Here is a 12199-nt window from a genome sequence, read left to right as displayed (position 1 = left end):
TGGCACTTGGCAGTGTGTTGTCATTATCCGCCGGTGTTTGAGATGGGTCGACTGGGCCACTTCCTTTCGGACAAAACCTTTTCAGCGCAACATTAATGGGAAATGACAGGTGTTAAAAGCCACTCAGCAGGAAAACATAATGAAACTGATCCCTGGAAGTTTTTTTAATGTGACTTTTTCCTATTTTTATTATAACATTTAACCTCCCATACTATGTACAATTTCGGCATATGCACATTTAATATTATCAGATAGTTTTTTTTCCCTTCTTTTTTTAGTTTTGACTCAGGGTTTTGGATTCGGAACAGTCCTCCTTCAGCTCTTCCTCATCCCGCTCCTTGTTTCTGGGTGAAAATAGCTCGGTGTCCCCCGCGATGCGATTCTTTTCGTAATCCGTCAGACTGGTGATGGGGCGCATTGTGGATTTATGGGGAGAAATTAGCATAAATTATGAGCAAATCTGCGTGTGCGTGTGTGTGGTCCGGGCATTGCGAACCCTCCAAGCGGAAAGGTGGCCCTGGCCAAAAGCTTGAATGGCAATAGCTCAAAATAGGCTTCCCATTTGGTTTTCACATTCATATAATTGACTTATGGATATTTTATACAGTTTTCACCACCCCGTCCTCAAGGGTTTATTTGCATTTCTGAAGTACTTTTGAATGTTCTTTACATAAACACAATAGACCTGATTGCCTCATGAAGTTTCAGTTTGAACAGCATTGTTTGTATTGTGTTGATTTTTTTTCTTTTTCTTCTTTCCATATCGTCTACTTCCTTCACTGAGCTCTGGGCAAAATTAGCTGAGAAAAACTAATAGTGGGCTCATCAACAAACTTGCTCAGGGCAATTTATTTTATGTGGCCTGTGCATTTCATTTACAAGATTAGAATGCATCTTTTCAGCATCTTAGCATTTTTCATTCAAGCCCACATCATTAAAAAAACAGCGTGAAATTCACAAAACACTTTTTTGTAAAACTGCACTCATCACACACACAACTGCGCAAAAAAAAGGATATTTTAATAAATCAATATCTAGGTAAAATACAATAAACATCCTTCTCAGCTGCAGCAAACATTTGAAATAAATATATTTTTTTACAGTTACAGAATATAATCGGGGTACAATACGCCGAAAAATGTCCACCTTCACCCACATCCCATATTTTAAGAAGAGCTGCAAAGTCCGCTGAAGAAGTGTTAGCGCATACCTTCACACACTGAGTGCCATCGCAGTTCAATTCCGGCTGCCGAGCCTTTTCACCCCTTTTTCTGTCTTCAAATGGAAATGATTTCCATTGGCCCAAGGTGTCCATGTAAATAGGTGTAAATGAAACCAGATTATGCCTTCCTCCCAGCCCCCTCCTCCCATGGCAATTGTCATGTGATAGCAAAGAGGTGGCACATTAATGGAGCGCCCCTACAGGGGTCTTTTCTGCTCATGTCACTACATAAAACTATCAGATGGTTAGAGGAAGGCCATGGAGGCATCCACTTAGCTCGTCTTATCAAGGACGCCAAATGAAGTCTATTCAACTCTGCTAGCGGGACAAGCTGACTTACTTTGCAAGAAAGACTTACAGCAGCCGTCACTCCATAAATGTGCACCATCCGCCCGCCTGCACACAGCAGAGGCGCACAACTTGGCTGCTTTACGCACGACGCAGCTCCGGCTTCGCCTGAACCGAAACTTTCTCCAGTGGCTGTTTTCATGAAGAGCATCCAGCTTTCACCAAGGAATTAAGGGAGACTACTTTTTTTTATTGCTTTTCTTAAAAATCATCGAGGATGCCTCGTCCGGGGAGAAACACGTACAGCGACCAGAAGCCACCGTACTCCTACATCTCCCTCACCGCCATGGCGATCCAGAGCTGCCCGGAGAAAATGCTGCCACTCAGTGAAATATACAAGTTCATCATGGATAGATTCCCTTACTACAGGGAAAACACCCAGCGATGGCAGAACTCCCTGAGACACAACCTGTCCTTTAACGACTGCTTCATCAAAATCCCCCGGCGCCCAGACCAGCCAGGTAAGGGAAGTTTCTGGGCACTGCACCCCAGCTGCGGGGACATGTTTGAGAATGGAAGTTTCTTGAGACGCCGCAAAAGGTTCAAAGTGTTGGGTGTGTCCGATCACCTGGCCCCCAGTAAGCAGTCGGAGGCTGCCCATTACCTCCAGCAGCAAGCCAAGCTGAGGCTCAGCGCCCTGGCAGCCACTGGCACACACCTGCCCCAGATGTCAACCTACAACCTCGGAGTGTCCCAGACGTCAACTTTTAAACACCCGTTCGCCATCGAGAACATCATCGCCAGAGAGTACAAGGTCCCGGGGAGCCTGGCGTTCTCCACCATGCAGTCCATGTCCGCCGGGTACCCGCTGCACAACCAGCTGACGACAGCCTGGCCCCACATGTACAACACCAGCGTGATTGACACGTCGGGCCAGATCTCCATGGCGAGCAGCGACTACACCGCCTACGGCATGCCCATCAAGTCCCTGTGTCACGGGGGACAGTCGTTACCGGCCATCCCGGTGCCAATCAAGCCCACCCCGACCAGCATGGCCGGTTTCTCGGCGCTACCTCCACACATCCCCGCGTTCCTATCAAACTCTCCGCAGTCTCTGAGCCCGACGTCTCCACAGACCGCGACGAGCCAAAGCAGCCCCGCGACCCCGAGCGAGACTCTGACGAGCCCGTCCACACTGCAGTCTGTGGCCGTGCACTGACCACATGAGCCCGGACACTGAACGAACTGCCGACCGGCTCCCAGGCCCCTCTACCAAACCCAAAGTTTATATTTTCTGTCGTCGGAAACTATCAAGGCGAGTTGCAGTTGCATATTGATTTATTTGTGTATGTGTTGAATGTGCGCTTTAAACTTGTGTCATATGGAGTCCAGCACAGAATCGCACAGCGAAGTATTTGCTCTTGAAAATATAAATTATTTGATAATTCTATTTTTCAGTTGATTGTGAAACGTGAGTGTTGAAAGTGGAGCCACTGAGGGGACTTGGTTTTGGGCACCATCCATTCTGATTACAGCTCCCGTGGCAATTTCTTTATTCTGTTTTATCTAACAGCAAAACTTTTGCACCGTTTCTGTGTGACCACTGTAATGTCAATGAAACTGTTGTTTGCTTTTACTACTGGAATGATGGCTAAGGGAAATACCAAATAGGAGTAGGATTTAGATTTGTTCTTGCCATCCCTGTACAAAAAAAAAATAGAAAGCAAACTGAGTTATCAAATCTTTTCGAAATTGAAAAGTATTATTGTGAGACGTCCTCAAAATGCAAGATGTGAATATTGCAAATAAATGATTCCGAAATGTTGTAAAATGCACTTTTTAGTTTTACGTTTTAGATATCTATTTTCCAGAAAATGTTCTGTGAAGCATTTAATTTAAAAGGCTGTGGTGACCATGTGTTTCAGATGCTGTACATTTGTACTTTTTTTTTAGGTAAAGCATGCATTCTAAAAAAAAATTGTGTTGTTATACTGATGTTGTTATTGATGTTGTTTTTGTTTGTTTTGGGTTTTTTTGCAAGCATGCGTGCTTTCGAAAAGTGTGCAAACAGTCTGCATTTATGAATTGGAAAAAAAAAATGGTCATCGAAATATTTTCTCATTAAAAGTGAATCAAACAATCAAAAATGCTTCTGAAGATTTTATCTAAGACAATGTCACGTGCTGTTTGTTATTATTACTTGTTCTTGATTGTTGTTCTTATTAGTACATGTCTCTGATAACACACTATTTATTTGGAAGGTTTCTGAAATCAATATTACCCATAAACATATAATAATAATAATAATAATAATAATAATAATAATAATAATAATAATGATAATAATGAGGATGATGATAATGATGGTTGTTTCTTCGATGCAAACCTGTATGATTTCAGAGTGAGAGTCGCAGTGAGAGGAGTGGGTCCATTAGAATGCATGGAGTTGCGATGCCATGGTCACAGCGCAGACAACCGGGCTCATTCATCAAGCTGCAGGCTTAACACAATTAAGCCCAACAATAAACATTAAGAAAAGCAACACACTGTGTTTAAAAAATATATATTGTTACATATTCCAAATGTCACAGAAAGAAATCAACCAAGAGTCGTGTTTAGTGTTTTTCTGTCAGTGCAACCTTATGCTTTCTTATTTTATTCCTTTCCTCCTAAGAGCGAAATACATTATAGCATTTCTTTTTAATTTTGTTTTCAGAGGCTAAAATAATAAAAAAAAGGCGCTCTTCATCTGCCTCCCTGTAGAAAGCAACAGCCTATTTCGGGGTATTAAACAAATACATTAGAATTCCGTCACTTTATACAATCCAGTAGAACAAATAAAGGGTCTCGGGCCACTTCATTCTCCCTCATTCACTTGAATTGAAAGAGTAAAGAATGGCAAACTTAGACTGGGCCACCAATGTAGATTTAGCCTTTTTTCAGCAAGACAAAAAGACTGATTTTTCACAAACACATTGCTGACTGGGGAACTAGGAAACGAGCTGGGAGACCCTTTTGGAATTTAAATCCACCCCTCCCCCACGGACTGTTTGTACAACACTGTTAGTTTTTTTTTCCTTCTCTTTCTCCCCATTTGTGTGTGTTACATTAATTCGGACTCTGGATGATTACATTAATTCAAACTGCAACGCCAGATTAGAAGCTTTAATTTGAAATCAGATTTTATTTACATGAACAATTACATTAAAATCCCTTTAACGAACATATTTAACTTTTTTGGCACTGAGCACATTGGCACAGCTAAGCCAATTAACATTTGAGTCACGAAAGATTAAAAAAAACGTAACATGAATACAGTTTTATTTGTTTATTTTTTCTTTTTATTTGGATTTCAGTGTACTTCACATTGTCTCATTCGATATGTATTGCACTGTAAAGTAAATGGTTTATGTAATATACAGATAAATGTATGAGAACAACATGTGAATAAGAGGTAATTCTTTGTCAATTAATATTAGAATGTGAAATGTAAAAAATAGCTGGATTAGATGCATGGTGTGCTTCACAGAGAGAGACAAATCAGATGGCATCATTTTAACAGCAACGTGCAGTCTATAATTATGTTTAAAGACAGAGTGCATGGTGCTGAATGAAATATAAAAAATAATAATAATCAAATGTTGCAAATTAGTGGATTGAAGTCAGTCAGGAGAAGCATTAGGACTTTGTTTCAAAAAATAAAATAAATAAACACTCTCAACTTTCCCTGACCAAGTGATATAATGAATTGAACCCTTCAGAGACACAACAAAACCACTTGTTACAGGTGGGGGAGAAGGTCAACACTGAAAACTCACATCTGACAGACATGAGGTCGAAATAAAGTGTCTGGAAATATCATTTTCTCTCAATAAAAACTAGACCTGTTGTGACACAGCAAATGTTTTTATCTGCAAACACGACCACAAAGTTTTTCATCTTACAATTTCCAGCTTCGCTTCTATTCCATTGTACGAATAAAAATCAGTTCTAACCCTTTTAGATGATATTTCTTCACCGCTCGGTAGCATCTGATCCGAGTCTACGTTGTCCTTGTTCTCTCAACTATGTTCCAGTAAGACAAAGAAGAAGGTCATCTTAGGCAGGGGATGAAATATAGACACATGCAAAACCCCAATGTTGTAGTTTAATTAAAATAATTCATTAAAGCCGAGGCCCTAGGTAATTAGCATGTATAATTTATGATTTGCTTAATGCATGCAGGCAGTGGCCTCTGCAATAAACTCAACTTAACCTCGAGTAGGCAACTGATATGGACAGGGTGCTGTTATTTACTATGTGTTTATTGTTTGGATATTTGTCAAGACGAAGGGTTTCATAAAAACCTGGCCGTTATCCGGCTTCCATTGCACACAAACAACTTATTTGTTTATGTGTTTATCTTGTGGATTTATGCTCACTCACAAGAGTAGGTGAGGGAAAGATATTGGGAATTGCCCTCACTTTTTGTCAGTTTTTTGGGAGGATACTGTATGTTCACAGTCATCCTGCAGGTCACTGGATTTGAATAACTTAGTTAAATAGTTTATTTTGGTTCTTTGAGTTGACAGAATGAGGACGTGGACACGAGGTAGCTCTTCCTCTCTCCCGCAGCACGCTGTCAAGCACCGACTTTTAAAAGAAGCAGAATAATCAGCGATAGACAAAAACTTGCATTAATTATGCTCCGCAAATGTGTCAATCTTTGACAAGCCTCTGACATTTGAGAACATGGCTAGTGGCTATGTTACAGGATTTCTTGCAAGTACATGTGGTTTTTTATAAAAACAACAAAGTAAAACCAATATTTTCAAACGGAGCAGTGGACCATGGTAAACAGATTTATTTTAGCGGTAAATATAGCAACATGTCGCTCTACAAATGGCTGGAATGAAAATCCTTATAGTTACTACTTTTTACTATTGTAATGTCTTTTAAACTTGTGAATTTGAATAATTATTTGCAAATAATACAAAATTTCCCCCAAATAATGTTATTTTTCACTAGATTTTATAAAAGGTAATAAGACGTGGGAGTAAATTTCCGCCACACGCCTGTCCTGACAGAGCACATCATTATAAGAGTGTATGGTTAAATCATCAGTCATAATGTGTGACTTCCAGGCTAAATACATTACATGGCTGTGTCGGAGGGCAAAGGGCAGGTATAGTGGGCAGCTGGAGGCAGAGGCAGGGGAATGCAGCAGCATTCAAGGCTGCCTCAGCCAAACACCCATGTGTGCATGAAATTAGAGTGTCAACATCTGATTCATGCTGCTGTGTGGTGACTGTGAAACAAATTATGTCAGCGGGTGGCAGCAGCGAAATTCCACTGAGCTGCAGCAGACAGTGGCTACATGGAAGTTATTTCAGTCCATAGATTCTGTTTTATAAACTGTGTTGAAAGTTTTATAATGTAATACATTTAGAGGTTCTCAGCTCATACTCCAACTCCTCCAAAAAAAAGAGTGAAAATATATCTTTAAGAAATGTGTTCCCTATTGTTGAGCTGACGGTGAAATTTCAAGCTCTTTAAAGCAAGTAGGTGTCGTAAAGAAGATCTAATGGCTCTAGGAAATGGGGTGATAATTGTTATTCAAGACAAGGATGCATATTGTCACAGACGGGATGTGAGGTGCAAATGAGAGAGCTCCCACTCTGCCACTGTCAGCAGCAAAACAAGGATAATGTACCAAAGGATTTCATGTTCGGGAAGTATAGATTTTTTTTTTCTATTATAATCCTCATTTCAATGCAGTTTTATCAGTATCGCACCAAATCACAAAAGATCATCTCAAAGCCCTTAACAGAGTGAGACCTTATAACACAGAGAGAAACCCAACAGTTCCCACAATGAGAAAAAGGAGAAAAAGTGAGAAAAACTCTGATAGAAAGAAAACTTCAAATAATAGGCTAATGATAATAATAATAAGATAGAATAATAATAAACTATGTATATATAACTTTTCTTGATTAAGTTACAAGGTGCTTAACAAAAAGAAAAAAGGAATTAAAAGCAGCAATTTAAGATAGAAAAAAAAGAAGATCATGAAACAAAGGGGAGTCAAATTAAGTTACATAAGAAAATCCAACATATAATTGTCAAATATTCATCAAAGCTTTCTGGTAGAAAGAAATACACTAAAGGTGTTTCCTGTTTCAAACAGCAATGGTCTAGTCACCATAGCCAGTCACTATAGCCCTGATCTAGGAATAACAAGCAGAGCTCCATATTAGTATGGAGCTCTGCTTGTAGTGAAGTGAATGTAGTTTGGAGTAAGGCCATTTAATGCTTTAAAAGTGATAAGTACAATTGTAAAATACAAGGCGACGGCCAGAGTTTTTTCAAGGAGTTTTAGAGAAGATTCTCCTCAGTCAGGAAGACAAAAGAGATGATAATTCTCAATTGAGGCACTTTAATTAAGCGCTGGGTCAATGTTTGTTCTCATCATGCATTCAAGAAGAAATGGACACAGATAAATAAATGTGCAGAGTTTACAGATCTCTCTGGTGTAACACAAACTTCACATGAGATATAGCTCACAAGGCATAATAGACTTCTGTCTTTCCTTACATGTTCGTAGAACGCGAGGGAAGTTTATAGCTTCTGCAGGAAGACATCAAGAGGTATACATGTGTAGAGTCCATTACCTTTTTTAACCTTAACTAATAAATCATCTTCCATGGGGCATACAGTATATCAGTCATGATAGATGTTACCCTCAAGAGTGATGTATGTATGTCTTCATGGATAGTCAAAGCAATATCTCAATAACACGAACAGACAACGAGTGCAAGTTGGCCACTATACAGCAGTAATGTGTTTGTATCACTTGGTACCTGATAACATATGAGTAGCAGCGTTTTGCACCAGTTCAGCCACTGGTCAAAAAACCCACTAACATCTGGTTTATGTCTGCAATGGGAATGGATCCAATGGGCATTTATTCCCAGGTCCAACAAGTTTTTATTGGCTCTGATCAGCAATGATGAAAATGATAAACCTGGGTGACCGCGCTAATTTAGCAAGACAGCGGGGTGAGAGAGTCATGACGCACAAGGATAAGGAAAATAAAGAGGTGCATTTATTGGTTCCGGCTACGGCCACCAGTGATGGAAAAGAGACAACCAGGTGAATATACTAATTTGGCAAGACAGTGAGATAAGAGAGTGCATCAGTCTTCAATGTGTTTGTGATGTCGATAAAGATATACAATAAGAAGAAGAAGAAGAAGAAGAAGAAGAAGAAGAAGAAGAAGAAGAAGAAGAAGAAGAAGAAGGCCTATAGCAGTATAATTAACTGCATAACTGCTTCAGGACTCACCTGAGCCAGCCCCGACTGTATAAGCTTTTATCAAAGAGGAAAGTTTTAAGCCCAACTGTAAATGTAGAGAAGGTGTCTGCCTCCCAAACCCAAACTGGGAGCTGGTTCCACAGGAGAGGAGCCTGCTAGCTGAAGGCTCTGGCTCCCATTTTATACTGTAGGAATCACAAGTAATCCTACAGAGCCTGAGGCAAAACAATCTATTGGGATAATAAGGTACTATGAGCTCCTTAAAATACATTGGAGCTTGGCTGTTAAGGGCTTTGTTTGTAAGGAGTGGGATTTTTTTTCAACCTCGATTTTACATGAAGTCAATGCAGAGAATATACAAAAAGTATCATCTCTACTTTTTGTTCCTGTCAGTACTCGCACTGCAGCGTTTTGGATCACGCAGTCCAGTTTGGAGGTAACAAATGCATGAACTTGTTTTTCAGCATTCTTATAAGACATGGATGTCTCTAATTTTCACAATATTGCATAGGTGGAAAGAGGTTGTCCTAAATATTTTCTTACTGTTGGACTTGAGGCCAAGGTAATGCTATCCAAAGTAACTATGTGTTTAGATGATTGTTAGGTATTTGCACTGCGTCTCCTGTGTTCCCTTGAGTTCCGGCTGTTTTCCTCTTCCTTGTGTCTCAAGTTTGTCCCATGCACATCTGCCCCTGACCAACTCATCAATTCAACAAGCGCCTGAAACCCCTGCTCTTCACTACACTCTTGGCCAGATCATATATTCACTATTGTGGTACAACACTACAGCGAAACACTTCTGAGTTATGTGTCCTAGTGTTTCTTTTTGCTCTTGCCAACAACTGTTTTTCCTGTGCTGCAGGTTTACCTCTGTCTGCTACCTGTGCCCTGCCCTCGCTAAGCTCTTGTCGTGTCTACAAGATCCAGCTGAGATCTGGAACCCTGAGTTTCACCTCCAGTTCCCTCTGTCCCCCTTCTAACCACGAACCTCAGGTGTTAGTTAAATAAGTTTTTTCTGGATTTAGAAGTTAAGCGCAGGTCATCCAAGTGTATATTTCTTTAAGACATTCCTGAACTTTTAATATCTTATCAATTTCATCCAGCTTTATAGATAAATGTAGCTGGGTGTCATCTGCATAGAAATTGAAGTTGTGCTCTCTGAAAATATTGTCCAACAGCATCCACTATATAGGCAGAAAAGTATTGGCCCCAGGACAGAACCATGTGGAACTTGTTTAACTTGTGTGTGCATGGAGGAGTCCATGTTAACATGAACAAATTCCAGAAACATGTTTTACTCTCTGTCATAAAACCTTGTGGTTGATGGAGTCCTAAGATCTAGTAGGACACTTAACGATAATTTCTGAGGCCATCAGAGGATTCTTTTACCACACATCTTCATTCGTGTGCAAATGATCACATAATTGGTTTGCAACAAAACAGAATAAATAAAGAACTATCCAATCTTTGACTGCTAGGGATTTAGAATGACCTAATATCTTATTATCCACATTTCATTGTACTATTTGTTTTGTTCTGTTATGGTAGTTGTCTTAATTTTTCAGGTTTGGGGTTTACATTTAGTTTTAATTTGATTAGTTTAGGTGAAAATGGTCAGTTTCTATGTTGCTTTGGCTTGGATAAAAACATTTTGCAAATAGTAATCCCTCCTTTGTTGTTCTCATTGACATTTCTCCATAATTTCTTACTTCTATTTTGTGAAATTAGTCTTAATCTGAGTAGTGTCTTAGAATACAGATCACCTTGTTGTACAGTGAAGCTCATAGAGGCAAATTTGTAGTTTGTCATTTTCAGCCATGTAAATAAAACAGACTTTACTTGAAAAATACATTTACATATCTTTCTATCTGGATACTAGCTCCCCACAGAGACAGTCACTGGCATGTTTTCCATTTCCAGTTTACAATATGTGATGCAACACTGTGTCGTCTCCGCACATGTAGATGGATCTCTTATTATCGGCTCCTGAGTATGAGCAAGTGTTGGGCAGGTTGAAACAGACAACCCATTGAAAACCATTCATCAAACTTCAGGCTCCAGCCCTGTCAACCTCCACCCATTACATCTGACATCTGACTTACACTTGCGTCTACTTCATTTCAATGTTAAAGTGATTTCATCAGAGTGTTAAAATCAGTGAGGTTTCGGAATTATTTTGTTGTGTCCAAATGAACGACGGTGAAGTTTATACATATTTATTCCTCAATGTTTAATATGGCATGCCTGTGAGGGGCGTGTTCTGAGAGCCAAAAGTGTCTGCTGTGTCCCAGCTTGTCTGATCTTGTCTAATGAATCTGCAACACTTGCAGAGTATTTAAATATAATTATATTTATCTTTCAATCTGAAAAAATCCTGCTGTTTGATTTTGACCAAATGCTTGTTCATGCAGAAGCTCAGAGTGGAAGCTAAGTGCTCATACAAACAAGTTGCTTTAATGAAGGTACTTAACAGTTTTGACGCTATGATGTTTTTGGTTCTCAAGTGCTTTAGCTCTTAGGCGTTAAAACTGTAACAGATTCTGTGGATTTTAGCAGCCCGCTATTTCCCCTTTTAAATGTGGGACGAAAAGCTAATTTATCACCTTTCCATGGGATCTTATCGTACCCTCTCCAGCCATAAACTAACACTTACACAGGACTTCAAAGGTGCACTAGGTAGCAGAGGTGAGAAAAGGGCCTACATCCACTTGAGGCCAGTTCCTCCCAAAGATGAGATGGAGCTGATTAGCAGGAGTGTGCAGTGAGCCCCGTGGGGCAGCAGCTGGAGGAGCGCTCCCCACGGGACCAGGGGAGAGGTGCGAGTTTTGACAGCTCCTGTCTCTCCCCTCTGGATACTGCCGGGTCAGGGCACCCTCAGTGGCCAGGGCTCCGTGCTGGATAGGAAGTCAACAGTAATTGCCATTCAGCCGGTGGGACAGAAACAGAGGCAACAATAACCAGCAAAGAACACACAGCCCGTTTCCTCTTTGTCTTGATGTGTTTGAGGAAGGATGCTACCTCCTCTCTGACACAACAAAGCCGCAATAAAGTTCCCACAATCAAATACGATCTTGCAGAAGTTGCTGAGGAGGGCGTATTTCTCTGGCGTAGCTGTGCACTTGGAGTCTGTTCCTACCCTAGAGAAGGCCCAGATGGCTGCTTGTTATTGCATAACAAGGCTGCATTGTTTTGTTAATGTAACTTCATCTGTCTTTGATCCAATCTCATGTTGTCATGGCCAGTGTGAAAATCCCTATTAAGTGCATGATCCAGCATTACGCTCATTGTGATTGTGATAATCTCCTGCATTGAAATTCCACTTTGTTCTTTTGTGTCTTTGTTAGCGAACACAATGCGAGGTTAATTAGCAGCCACTGGTAACCTCTGCGTTCTTGG

The 12199-nt window shown here is 40.3% G+C and overlaps 1 protein-coding gene across 1 annotated transcript; it reads left to right on the top strand.

Moving 5' to 3' along the window:
- Positions 1 to 1460: 1460 nt before the first annotated feature.
- foxb1a (forkhead box B1a) lies at positions 1461 to 3650 on the top strand. The gene has a single exon (XM_034588895.1). It carries the CDS (start codon positions 1788 to 1790, stop codon positions 2727 to 2729), a length of 942 nt encoding a protein of 313 aa, XP_034444786.1. The 5' UTR covers positions 1461 to 1787; the 3' UTR covers positions 2730 to 3650.
- Positions 3651 to 12199: the final 8549 nt, after the last annotated feature.

Source organism: Hippoglossus hippoglossus, chromosome 6 (genome assembly GCF_009819705.1).
Source record: "Hippoglossus hippoglossus isolate fHipHip1 chromosome 6, fHipHip1.pri, whole genome shotgun sequence".
Classification (NCBI taxonomy): Eukaryota; Metazoa; Chordata; class Actinopteri; order Pleuronectiformes; family Pleuronectidae; genus Hippoglossus; species Hippoglossus hippoglossus.
Note: the sequence above shows the minus strand (reverse complement) of the source record. Positions and strands in the feature narration are given on the sequence as shown.

Excerpts from the sequence above, each read along its gene's own strand:
- foxb1a (XM_034588895.1), top strand. The coding sequence starts at position 1,788 with ATGCCTCGTCCGGGGAGAAACACGTACAGCGACCAGAAGCCACCGTAC.